Source organism: Manis javanica, chromosome 9, assembly GCF_040802235.1.
Source record: "Manis javanica isolate MJ-LG chromosome 9, MJ_LKY, whole genome shotgun sequence".
Taxonomy (NCBI): domain Eukaryota; kingdom Metazoa; phylum Chordata; class Mammalia; order Pholidota; family Manidae; genus Manis; species Manis javanica.
The window spans coordinates 69,112,652-69,125,779 of record NC_133164.1 but is presented as its reverse complement, the minus strand read 5'-3'; the positions used below and the strand labels follow the sequence as shown (position 1 = coordinate 69,125,779).

General features: G+C 35.2%; 1 protein-coding gene across 9 annotated transcripts in view; it reads left to right on the top strand.

The window, feature by feature from the left end:
- Window positions 1–13,128, top strand: part of CCDC178 (coiled-coil domain containing 178) — a 568,079-nt gene that overhangs the window by 131,715 nt on the left and 423,236 nt on the right. For all 9 annotated transcript variants that reach the window (XR_012121114.1, XR_012121113.1, XR_012121115.1 and 6 more), the window contains 2 exons: window positions 8,132–8,227; window positions 8,370–8,506. Coding sequence is in view for 6 of the 9 variants with exons in the window: in XM_073212734.1 (XP_073068835.1) it covers window positions 8,132–8,227; window positions 8,370–8,506 (233 nt within the window). In the remaining 3 variants the exon portion in view is untranslated. The remainder of the gene's footprint in view (window positions 1–8,131; window positions 8,228–8,369; window positions 8,507–13,128) is intronic.

The window sequence follows — 13,128 nt, the reverse complement described above, 5'->3', positions numbered from 1 at the left end:
AATTTTGTATCCTGCAACTTTGCTGAATTCAGATATTAGATCTAGTAGTTTTGGAGTGGATTCCTTAGGGTTATTTATGTACTATAACATGTCATCTGTAAGCAGGGACAGTTTAACTTCTTCCTTGCCAGTCTGTATGCCTTTTATTTCTTTGTGTTGTCTAATTGCCGTGGCTAGGACCTCCAGAACTATGTTGAATAAAAGTGGGGAGAATCGGCATCCTTGTTTTGTTCCCGATCTTAAAGGAAAAGCCATCAGCTTCTCACTGTTAAGTATAATGTTGGCTGTGGTTTTGTCATATATGGCCTTTATTATGTTAAGGTACTTGCCCTCTATACCCATTTTGTTGAGAGTTTTTATCATGGATGGATGTTGAATTTTAGTAACATTTATTCCAAATAATTTTATTAATTTTGATGGTATTGTAAATGAGCTTGTTTTCTTGATTTCATTTTTTTGATTGTTAATTGTTCATGTATAGAAGTGCAATTAATTTTTGTGTGCTAATACCCTGCAAGTCGCTAAACTTGTTCATTAGACTCTAGTAGTTTTTTGATATATTTCTTAGGGTTTTATATATAAAAGATCCTTTCATCTGAAAATACATAGGGTTTTATTTATTTCTTCCCAATCCAGAAGCCATTTATTCTTTTTATTGCCTAATTACTCTGGCTAGAACTTCAAATGTAATTTTAAAAATGAGTGGTAAGAACAAACATCCTGGTCTTTTTCCCGATCTCAAATGGTAGCATCCATTTTTCAGTAAGTATGGTGTTTGTTTTTCACAGGTACCGTCTATCAGGCTGAGAAAGCTTCCTTATGTTGTTAGTTCAGTAACTTTATCATAAAGGCTGTGGAATTACATCAGATGATTTCCATATCTATTGACAGAATTGATGAATTTGGTTCTTTATTATACCAATATGATATATTACATTTATTGATTTACATGTTCAGCTGACCTTGCTTTCCTGAGATAATCCTACCTGGTCATGGTGTATACTTTTCATATGTACTGGATTCAGTTTACTACCATTTTGGTGAAAATTTTTGTGTCAATATTTTCAGATTTTGTCCCATTGTTTGTATTTCTTGTGATGTGTTTGTCAGGATGTGGTATCAGGTACTACTGCCTCATAGAATACTCCTTTTATGTACTTTTATTTAAGAGTTTTTGAATGACTTGTGTTAATTTATCTTTTAACATTTAATATCTTTTAACATTCACCAGTGAAGCAATCTGGTCTTGCTGTTTACTTTGTGGAAAGTTTTTTGATTATTAATCTGTTTAATTTTTATGATGTATTCATATTTTCTGTTTCTTCTTGAGTTAGTTTTTGTAATTTGAGTCTAGGAATTTGTTCACTTCATTTTTTTTAACAAAGTTGTTGGTATAAAATTTTTTGTAGCGTTCTATTTAAATTATTTTTATTTTTGTAAGGTTAGTAGTAATGCCCCTTCTTTAACTTCTAATTTTAATAATTTGAGTCCTATTTTTCTTGGTCATTATAGGTACACTTTTCTCATATTTCTTGACCTTTTCAAAGAACCAAGTTTTGGCTTTATTATCTCAAGTTTTTGTGTGTGTTTTATTTTTTATACAAGAATTTGGTCATTTGCACTCTGATCTTAATTATTTTCTTTCTTCTGCTTGGTTTAGTTTCAGTTTGCTCTATTTTTTCTCTGTTTCTTCTAGGTATAAAGTTAGATTATTGACTTGGGATCTTCTTTAACATGGGCAGTTACAGTTTCACATTTCTTTTAAGTACTGCTGTGGCTGCACCCAAGAAATTTTGTATGTTGTGCTTTTATTCTCATTCATCTGGAATTGTTTTCTAATTCTTGAGACTTCTGCTTTGACATGTTTGTTATCTAAGAATGTATTTAATTTCCACATATTTTTGAATTTCCAAATTTGCTTGTTATTGATTTCTAATCTCCTTCCTGGTTGGTTAGAGAAGATACTTTGCATCACTTCTGTCTTAAAATTTGATGTGTCTTGTTTTATAGCCTAACACATAGTCTTGCCTGAAGAATGCTATGAACGCACTTGTGAAAATTATTATTTTGTTCTTGTTGGATGGCATTGTCTATAGACGTCTGTTAAGTCTCTTTGTTGTTTAGTGCTACTGAAGCCTTTTATTTTGTTAATCTTCTGTCTAGTGGTTTTATCCATTATTGAAAATACATATTGAAGTCTCTTTTTTTGTTGAATTGCCTATTTCTCTCTTCAGTTCTGTAAGGTTTTCCTTCATATATCTTGAGTTTTCATTGTTTGGTGCATCCTTGTTTGTAATTGTTATTGTCTTCTTGATTAGTTGACTCATCATTATGAAGTATCTCTAGTAACAGTTCTTATTCAAAAGCCTATTTGTCTGATATTAATATAGCCATTATAGCTTTCCTTGGCTATTATTTTCATGGTGTTTCTTTTTATAACCTTTCACTTTTGACACATTTGTGTCTTTGAACCTAAAATTTGTCTCTTTTAGAAAGTATATATACAAAAGTTATTTAAAAAAATCCATATTGTCAGGCTCTAGATTTTGAAGTGTTTAATGCATTTACATTTAATATAGTTAGTGATAAGGTAGGCTTTATGCCATTTTGCTCTTTGTTTTCTCTGTCTTCTGTATATTTCCTCTATTGCCCCTTCTTTCATGTTAAATAGATGTCTTTTGGTGTACTATTTCATTTGTCTTATCACTTATTTATCACTTATTTTACTATATATTTAAAAATTATATTCCTAGACTTTGCCCTGGGACTAGAAATAATACCTAATTTAGAAAAACTAAATACTTTGTATTAATATTGACTTAATTTCAATAGTATGCAAAAACTTGCATCTTCCCAGCTCCCTACCATCTCCACTTGTTTGTGCTCTTACTGTACAGATCACATCTTTATACATTGTGTGGCTGTCAACAAAGTATATGTACAATCACTATTTGATGTAGTTGTCTTTCAAATCAGGTAAGAGAAAAGGTGTTTACAAAATAATACAGTTATGCCGTTTTCTTATTTACCTGCATAGCTATGATTACAAATTCTCCTCATTTTTTTCTTATGTATTCAGGTTACTATCTATAGTTTTCTTTCTTTCAGTGTGAAGGAAGAAATCTCTAACATTTCTTGAAGACAGATTTTCTAGTGACCATTTTTGATTATCTGGGAATGCCTTACTCTTTCCTTCATTTTTAAATGATAGTTTTCCTTAAAGGAGGATTCTTGGTACTTTTATTTTTGTACTTAGAACATGTTAGCATATGTCTTCTGCCCCTGTGTTTTTGGATGAGAACTCAGGTGTTAATTTCATTGAAGATTCCTTCTGTGTTAGTGCCATCTCTGTTGATACTTTGTATTTGGTGAAACACCATCTTTTGTTCCTTACACATTTTCCTTTACCTCTTTGAATATGTTTAAAATGGCTGATGGGGCTAATAAATCCAATGTCCAATCTTCCCTAGGACAGTTCCTATTGAGTGCCTTTTCCTATATGGTCCATTATTCTTGTTTATTTGCATGTATTGTATCATTTTTGTCCAGACTCTCCATTCTAAATCATTCATATACTGTGGGAACACTGGAAATGAGATTCTCACTCCTCCCAGGGATTGTGCCTGTCGCCGTTTCCTGGAGTTACTTGTTTGCTTAGTGACTTTTTTGGGTGAGTTCTGTAATGTGTGTTTTCTTTGTCATGTGTAACCTCAGAGTCTCGTCAGTTGTCTTAGTGGTCTGTTCGTGATTGGACGGTCATCTTTAGAAGTCTGGAAACAAGTCCCCCTGTGTTTGCCAGGGGCTCTGTGTGCCTTCCAAGGCAAACCTTCAGCACTCATCAGCTCTGCTTAGTTCTCACTTACTGCTCTCGTAAACCTTCAGGTCGGCCAGAGAGGAGAACCTACCGGATTCTCAGGCTCTCTCAGAGTACGTGGACGGTTCTGGACTTACCACATCACATTCCTGTGCATTTGGAGCCTTACAGGCCCTCATAGATGTGTCGAAGCTTTACGGAGCCACTATGGACATTTCCTTTTACTCAAAAGCTTTTCTTTTGTTCGCTCCTCTATTGTTTGTCCCAATCGTTATCTGTTGTATCAGGTAACCACAAATCAATTGCCTATGGTTTCTTTTTGACAATCATGCCTTGGAAAAAAATTTTTTCTGGGAAGACTTTTTGTACTCGTTGAGTTCTGTACCAAGTCAAATTTGAACATCCCTGCAAGTGGAGTCTTCCAATAAACCACCAGATACATCAAATAATGACAGTTCTCTGAAGCTGAGCCTTTCAAAGCAGTGCAGCAGCCCTTTTCTGCTCCCTCTGGTGGCAGCCTGACTGCTGGTTGTCTCCACGATTGTGTGATGTTATTCTTTAAAGTGACCGTGAACCTTGAGGCAGGGATTAGGACAAGTTAAAAAAAAACATGAAGCTACTTCCTACCTCTTACTAAGATTAGGCTGTTTTTCTTTGAATAAGTGCCCCCCAGGTTGCTGCAAGCCTTTAGTTAATTTCCAGAGTTCTAAGAAGGCTGATTTTAACATTTCTTTGGCCAGCTTTCTCACTATACCTTATGGAGGAGAGTTTTCAGGAGTTCCGACTCTGCAGTGCCCACTGATGCCCTGCATATAGGCTGTGTCCTGGGGCATTGGCCTCTTATTTTACATCTTCAGTTTTATTTTTCCTTCAATCTTGTTTATGGTGTCCTTGGCCAAACAATTTTTGTAAAATATGCTGTCAAACACATCAACAGATCTTGTTGGTTTTTTTGGCAAGGTGACATTTTCCTTTGGGCCACGATTGTACAAACAAACTCATTGATTAATTTACAGTGTTTTGTGTTTGCACTTAGATTTTTATTCATTTGAAATTTATTTTTGTTACGATGTGTCAGATGTATGACTACCTTGATATTTTTAAAAATAGAGATTCTATGTTATTCCAATTCCATTCAATGAAATAAATTTTTTTTTCTCAGTGAATTCAGGTACCACTTTAAAAAATAATAGCTCAAACCTATTTATGAGCTCTAGTTTTCCCTCTGGTCTTTATCACAATGCCAGAATAAATACTGCTTTAATATAGTGGTATTACAGGATGTTTTAGGATGTGGTAGCACATTCCAAACATTGTTCTTATTTTTCATAAACCTCTTGGCTAGTCTCACATGCCTTCCATACAAACTTACTTCATGCAGTTCAAAAGGGAATACTTCTTTTTGTTACATTAATTTTTGGATAACTAACTGTATGCCCTATTCTACCTTTGCATGCACATCGTCATTTTTCTGTGAGTCTTGATTTAAGCTTTTAGATAAGAATTTCTGTTTGCTTTATTAAGTCCTCCCTTTGTGTTGTATTTATTCCCAAATATTTTATATTTTTGCCCAAAGTTTTTAAGTAGTCACTATATTTTTTAATTTTTACTGTTATAAATTATGCTATTAATCTTATAGATTACTACTCATAAATAATGCTATTAATTTCCTTATGGTTATATCTATTTTACCAAAATGATTTATTATAGTTTTAAATAATCTCATTTTCCTATGTATTCAGTATATCTTCTAAAGTTGAAGACATATCTGTTCATATTAACTATTATATTAATAACATTTGGTTTTATTACCCAGTTGCCTTTAGCTAAACCTTCACAAAACATGAGTAATATTAGTGGTGATAAAAGATAATCTGTTCTCATTCTTGAGTTCAGTGGGCATATGGTTTATTTTGATAATTTCTGCTCTTATGTTATATTTGGGAAGTTTTTCCTTGTAATAGTTTAAAAATTGTGACAACTAGATAGTGAGTTTTTCTTATGGCTAGTTGGTGGAGTGTTGGCCATCTTGATGTTTTTCTTCCCTTTAATTTGTTGATGTGATGAATTATGGCTTAAATTCCCTATTATCAATTTTTATAACTAAATATTCTTTTATCTTGATGATTCATTTGAGTATTGTTATATCTGATTTGCTATATATATATTTTTTTTGAGAGGGCATTTCTCATATTTATTGATCAAATGGTTGTTAACAACAATAAAATTCAGTATAGGGGGGTCAATGCTCAATGTACAATCATTAATCCATCTCAAGCCTAATTCTCGTCAGTCTCCAATCTTCTGAAGCATAACAAACAAGTTCTTACATGGTGAACGAATTCTTGCACAGTGAATAAATTCTTACATGGTGAACAGTACAAGGGCATTCATCACAGAAACTTTCGGTTTTGATCATGCATTATGACCTATAAACAATCAGGTCAAATATGAATATTCGTTTGATTTTTGTACTTGATTTATATGTTGATCCCACATTTCTCCTATTATTATTATTATTTTTATTTTTAATAAAATGCTGAAGTGGTAGGTAGATGCAAGATAAAGGTAGAAAACATAGTTTAGTGCTGTAAGAGGGCAAATGTAGATGATCAGATGATCAGGTGTGTGCCTATGGACCAAGTATTAATCCAGGCTAGACAAGGGCAGCAAGACATCCACGGATGCAGAAGATTTCTCTCAAAGCAGGGGGGGTGAGGTTCTGAGCCTCACCTCTGTTGATCCCCAAATTCTCACCTGATGGCCCCCCTGCGACTGTGCCTGTCTTAGGTTGTTCCTCCCTTGAGGAATCTTACCCGTCTCTGGCTAACCAGTCATCTTCCGGGGCCATACAGGGAAATGTAAACTTGGTAAGTGAGAGAGAAGCCATATTGTTTGCAAAGGTTAGCTTTTTACTTCTTTGCAGATTTATGCCCTGTGGCTTCTATGCCCAGCACTTGTCTCGAGGTATCTTTACCACCTGGAGGAATTATGATACTCGGTAAATTCGATATGAGGCACGAATTCTATTTAAGGGTTGTAATTAGGAAGGAAGAAGAAAAGCTATAGATGTAGCATATGAAGGAAACATGGGAGGATTGATTATTTCTTTGACATATCTTCTTGTAGAGTACCTTAAGTATGTATAGGTTTTAAACTACTAATTTGCACACACATATTAACATAATAGGAATACAATGACATAAAGAAAGCAAATCTATAATTACCATCCATCTCCAGTGAAGCCAAGAAAACCATTTAGGTACCCTAGGCATTTGTGAAAATTTATCTATGATATGATGGATATTGTCCAACTGTACTTGAACCATCAGACAAATTAAAGCAGCCCATTTCTGGGATCTGTTCACATCCCATATGTTCTTTTAACCATAGATAGTCTATAGTCATGAGATTTTGGAGTGCTACAACTTGCACCCCTCCCAACTCCTGGTTGAGTTCCAACAGTACAGATCCGGTCAAATTCGTTGTCTCACTGTATGCACATGCCAGCCTAGACATCTCCCTCCTCATTCTTATGGCAAGTCCAGGAGACAGTGGGCTGGATGCAGCCACAACCGCAGCATCGTCCGGATCCCTGTGGAGGCTTTTTGATGATCATCCCCCGGCACAAGTCCCCCAGAGAGTGCTGATGCCGGAAGCTCCTCCTCATATCGTATCTTAGTTCATTTTCTGGGTATCCAAGCTAGGCCTTGATCTTCTGCATAGAAACAAACAGACCCTTTGCCCACACTTTGACATGCCCTCTATACCACTGTGCAGAACTCATTGGAGGTCAGCACACAATAACTGCTTTTTTTTTTTTTTTTTTTTTTAATTAAGAGAAAGGAATATTATCAGAAAAAAGTACCTCCATATCTGATCATCTGACACCCTTTAAGTGATCAACATTAAGGATATTTAAAGCATGCGTTGATCTTTGATTTACCAATAGTTTTATCCTGTTAAGGAGTAATCCCCCTTTTCTTTCTTTCTTTCTTTCTTTTTTTTTTTTTTTTAATTTTTAATCTACACTTACATGAAGAATACTATGTTTACTATGCTCTCCCCTATATCAGGTCCCCCCTAACAACCACATTATGGTTACTGTCCATCAGCTTATGATTTGCTATATTTTATTTAGAATCTTACATCAGTTTTCATAAATGAACAACCCCTATGGTATAATTTCATACTGTTATACATTACAATCAATATTAAATTATATTAGCTGCATAATTTGAAATACAATCTATTTCTTTTCAAAAGAATGGAAAGCTTCACAATTCATTTATTTTTCTTGTGTCTGTTTTTTCTTAGCTGGATAATTTGAAACGATTTTATGATAACTTAGTCTGGAAGAAAAAAGGTCATGAAAAGGCGTATCTGGAAGCACTTAACGATTTTTATGCTGCAGTAAGTTGGCCTTCCCTGTTGCCCACTAGAGCTCTGTTCTCTGTTCCCAGTATGAACTCATACAACTAAAGTAATTTCATTATTACAAAATTTTTTCAAGATACACAAACATGTAAATGATTCTTTTATTTTTTTCCTAAAGAAAAATGCATGGGATATTGACCTTTCTAATGTCGCAAAAGATTTTTCAGATATTTCAATAGCATATACTCAATTGATGGAAGAAAATAGAAAAATTGGGATCGACATTGAAACCATAACAGGTTCTATCAATGACAGGTAATTCTTCAAATAATCTTTATTCTTATATAGGATATATAATATGTTAAATACAATAAACATTTTCATTTTGTGTTCCTGGGTGGTATGTGGTGTATGTGTTTAATCGTTACCTTACACTTTGTTTATGTCTGTTGCAAATGTTGCTCTTTGATCATTCTGAATCATTTAGAAATAGCAAAATATTAAAAAAATGATCTTATAAGGAGTTTATGCTCACTCATATCAGTTCCTTTTGACATATTCTCTCACTCTCAGAGATACTTTAAACTATGTTTCATCAAGCTCGTGATCTCCTTTGGTCAACCCTCAGTTCCTTCCTACAACTACTAAACTAGTTTTCTTAGCTCAGAAACCTACAGTCTTGATTTCTCTTTCTGTTTCAACCCTCATAGTCAGTGTTAAACATTCCACGTACTAATTATCTTTGCAATCTGTTTTGCTACTCCACCAGTGCCCAGGTACAAGCTATCATGTCTCGCGTGAACTCACAGCGACTCCAGAACTGGTCACATGCGATCACCAAGCCCCCTTCCTAGTCCATAACCACACTGTGGTCGGAGCAGTAGTTTTTATTTGTTTTTCCCTTAAGCATGATTGGTTCCCCTCCATGCCTACATTAATTTTAGCAGGGGTGTCATGACAAAAACCCCTCTGTCATGTGTCTCAAAGGGCCCCTGAACAGGCAGGCGTATTTGCCTTTGCTCATATCACACCTGGTCCACTCTTACTTTTGGTTTAAGTGCAGTGGCCTTAGTTCAGTTTCTCCCACTTTCCACCTTTTCTCCCCAGCCCATGTGGTATTTTTTGCTCTTTTCTCCTTTAATGTTTTTCCTTTTCCTTCTGTCAAGTCAATTACTGTTTATCCTTAGGATTTGTCTTAGGAATCAGTTCTGGGAAGCTTTTACTGACTTCCCAGTTAAATCCAATTCCTCTGCAATGTGTGTATATGGCACAGATACAACTCCTTCATACCTCTTGTTGTATCTGCAGTTTTGTGTTTGCAAATATTTGACTGATGTCTGTCTCAAAAAGATGGGAAGATCCATGAGGGTATATGTAGGCCATGACTACATTTTCTTCACCCCAGAATCATCTTCATTGCACACTGCGCCTGACACATCTGTGCTGTGCATCATCATTGCAGGAGGGCAGGAGGACTGGGGGAGGGAGGCAGTGTTAATATTTGGTCATTGTGCAGGATGTTTGCTGAAGTGTCTGATTGTTTTGTCCTAGGAAATGAGAGAATAAAGCCATTTGTATAATTTACCCATAAATTAAGCCTACTTTTTAAAGAGAGCAAAAGAGACATTGTTTTCTAAAGGATAACCTAAAATTATAGTTGCTAGTATTACTACATTGTATTTTTTTGAGGAAGAGAACCAGAGGGGGGAAATCTGCAAATTGGGCAAGCTCTGAGGAGGCCCCTCTGGAGGAACAGAGGACCGTGTGAGTGTTATTAGCCTTATTAGATTATCCCGTGGTGATGAGCAGCCCCGGTGCTCATGGGCAAGTGCATACAGGTGTATTTTATTACTTGCTTTACTGCTCAGCTGTGCCTGCCCTGTCTCTGCTTCATTCTCTCTCTCCATCTCAGACCCAGGATAGAGGATAGGACCTTCCTGGGGCATGTTGCTGTGACGTCACAGGTACATTAGTGAGATGACTTGATGGCTCTGGCTGGTTCCACAGAAAGAGGATGAATGTTACTTCTGCTTACACTCCATTAACAGAGCAAGTCCTATGGCCAAGCATGAAGTCAACAGGGTGGAAGTCTAATACTCTTAGAGAGACAGCCAATCATTGGGAACACTGATACCATCTGTCACCTGCAGTGGGAGTGTAGCCTAGATGTAGGGAAGGATTTCCGTGGCCATGCATTGTGCTTGCCCAGATTACATCTTAAGATGTCATTTGATTAATTTTCCCTCAAATTTTTGCTTGAAATTAAAAGTTAAATGGATGATTTTAATAGCAGATCACACAGTGCTGAACAGAGAATTAGTGAAAGATTAGTAAAATGAGAAAGTGATGAAGAGATGTGTAGGTGATTCGGATCTGCCATGTTTTGGTGAGGTTCCCAAGGAAGACAAGCAAAGGGCAGAGGCAGGGCTTGGGGATATGATCAGAAATCCAATGATCACAGCAGTTCATACATTCTTATTTTTAACTGGGAAGTCTCACTTTCCAAGACAGATAGCTAGGTATAAATGATGCAAAAATAATTATTCATTTCTAAATTTTATTTGTTTTCTTCCAAACCTTTCAAGTCATTTTATGATTCCCTGTTTGATACAGGTATTTAAATCTTATATTTTACTTTTTAACATAGTATGTAGTTGTTTTATAATCTACATCTAATAATTTGAGTATATGTAGTTTGTGATCTACTTCTGCATCTTATTCTGTTTCATGCTTCCTGTCTTTATTCCTTGTGGTCTTGTCTATTTTTACTCTGTGGTGGCCATTTTCTTCTGGAAATAATTTGTAGAGAATCTTTGAGTTCTAGGATAAAGTTGAGTTAATCATTTGTAGCCTTATATTTTTGAGAAGAGTTCTGCTTTTCAATTCGTGTTATTAGATATGCCCAATATTTTTTTTCATTTCCTAAGTCATGATACATACTCAAAACCCCATTCTATCAAAATTTCTAGTGCTTTCAGAGGAGCAGTATCTTGTATGATCATTTTAGCTCTCTGATTATAATACATATTTATTGTAGAAAATACAAAAAAAGTACAAAAATGAAAATCATTTCCATACATAGAGGTAGCCACAATTAATATATTACTGATTTTCATTTTTAGTGAACCGATGTTCCGACTTTTTTTCTAACCTGATGTAATAGAATTTTTGTCATACTGTTGTACAGATTTCAACCTCATTTTTAAATATCTGTATGAAAGTCTATATAAGTTACCCATGTCATAATCTATATTTAGGTTGTTTTCATTTGTATGACTTCTTATGAATACTGTGAATTTTTTGTTTAGAAATTTTTCTTAGCATCATTGCTTTAAAAAATTTTTTTTATTAAGGTATCATTGATATATATTCTTATGAAGGTTCCACAAGAAAAACAATGTGGTTATTACATTCACCCTTATTATTGAATTCCCCCCCATACCCCATTGCAGTCACTGTCCCTTAGTGTAGTAAGATGCCACAGAGTCCCTACTTGTCTTCTCTGAGCTACACTGTCTTCCCCTTTTTGTTCCTTCAGTTTTGCTTCGTTGTTATACTCCACAAACAAGGGAAACCACTTGGGATTTCTCTTTCCCTGCCTGATTTATTTCCCTGAGCATAATACCCTGTAACTCTGTCCATGTTGTTACAAATGGTAGGATTTGTTTCTTTCTTATGACTGAATAGTATTCCATTGTGTATATGTACCAGCATCATTGCTTTTTAAAGCTTAAAATAGATTTATAGAAGTAGATTGGATGTAATACTTTTAAATTCATAATCTCTCTCTAAAACACCTTTCCAGGAAGACTGTACCATTTATTGAAGCTGATGCACAGACTTGTTCTGCTACGCACCTGTGCTAACATTGAATGCTGTGTATATTGTCTTTTCCAGCTTGATAAATGAAAAAATATACTTTCAGTATTATTTCAAATTTCATTTATTTGCTCACCAATAAGTAGAATATTTACACATCCTTGCTTGAAATCTGCTTTTTCTAAATAATTCTTGTTTGCTTCTAAGGAAGAAATGGAGGACTTAGCATTCAGAGAGGCAAAGCAGCTTTCTTGAAGTCCAACCACCAGGGCTGCTGGCATTTGAAGTCTGAATTTCTGCATGCAGATTCAGGAGCCGTCACCTTAGTTAGGTCTTTTCTTTGCAGTTTAATCTGACTTCAATTTAACTGATATTTAGTGAATGTTCAAATATTCTTGACATATATTGCTCCAAAAATGATGATCCTGAATAGTAGACCTACCATTAAAATAGTTCTCTTAGGACACAGGTAAGATTGTAGCGGATTTGTACAGTGGCACTTCTGGCTCTGTGGCTAGAGCTTAGAGCAAGGGCTTGACTTGACTTATGTGCCTGTGTGCCTGAGTGTCTGTGAGTGTATGCAGCTCACACGTGTTTTTATGTGGCAGGAAGTCAGGGACAAAACTTTGACGATAGGGAACTGTCAGGTAATGAATCATTTTAGGGGGATTGGATTATGCTGAAGACAATGGAAATCTGCTGAAGAATCTGTATGGTGAGATTTCTTTTAAAAAGACTACTTTAATGGTAATTGGATAAATTAAGGTTTGAATAACTGGTTTGATGGTGGTACCAGATAATAAATGAGAAACATGTGGAGGAAAAGAGGAAAGGTTGGAGCAAAACTGCTGATATGTTTGCTTTAGAATTGTGTATGGAATGATTCAAGTGTAAGTGTCTGGATGTCACTTGGATTTATGGTCTGAAACCGAGGAATGATGCTCATGTAGATAGAAGTTAGATGTTAAATGTAAGAGTACTTTAAACTGGCTAGCAAACTTTTCATGTTTATCACTTCATTTGCTTCTTAGAAATTAGAAATTTTATGAGAGAAATTTTGTGGGATAAATTATAATTACAGGCTACGTGTCAGTATAAAGTCTTACCAGGATGTGATA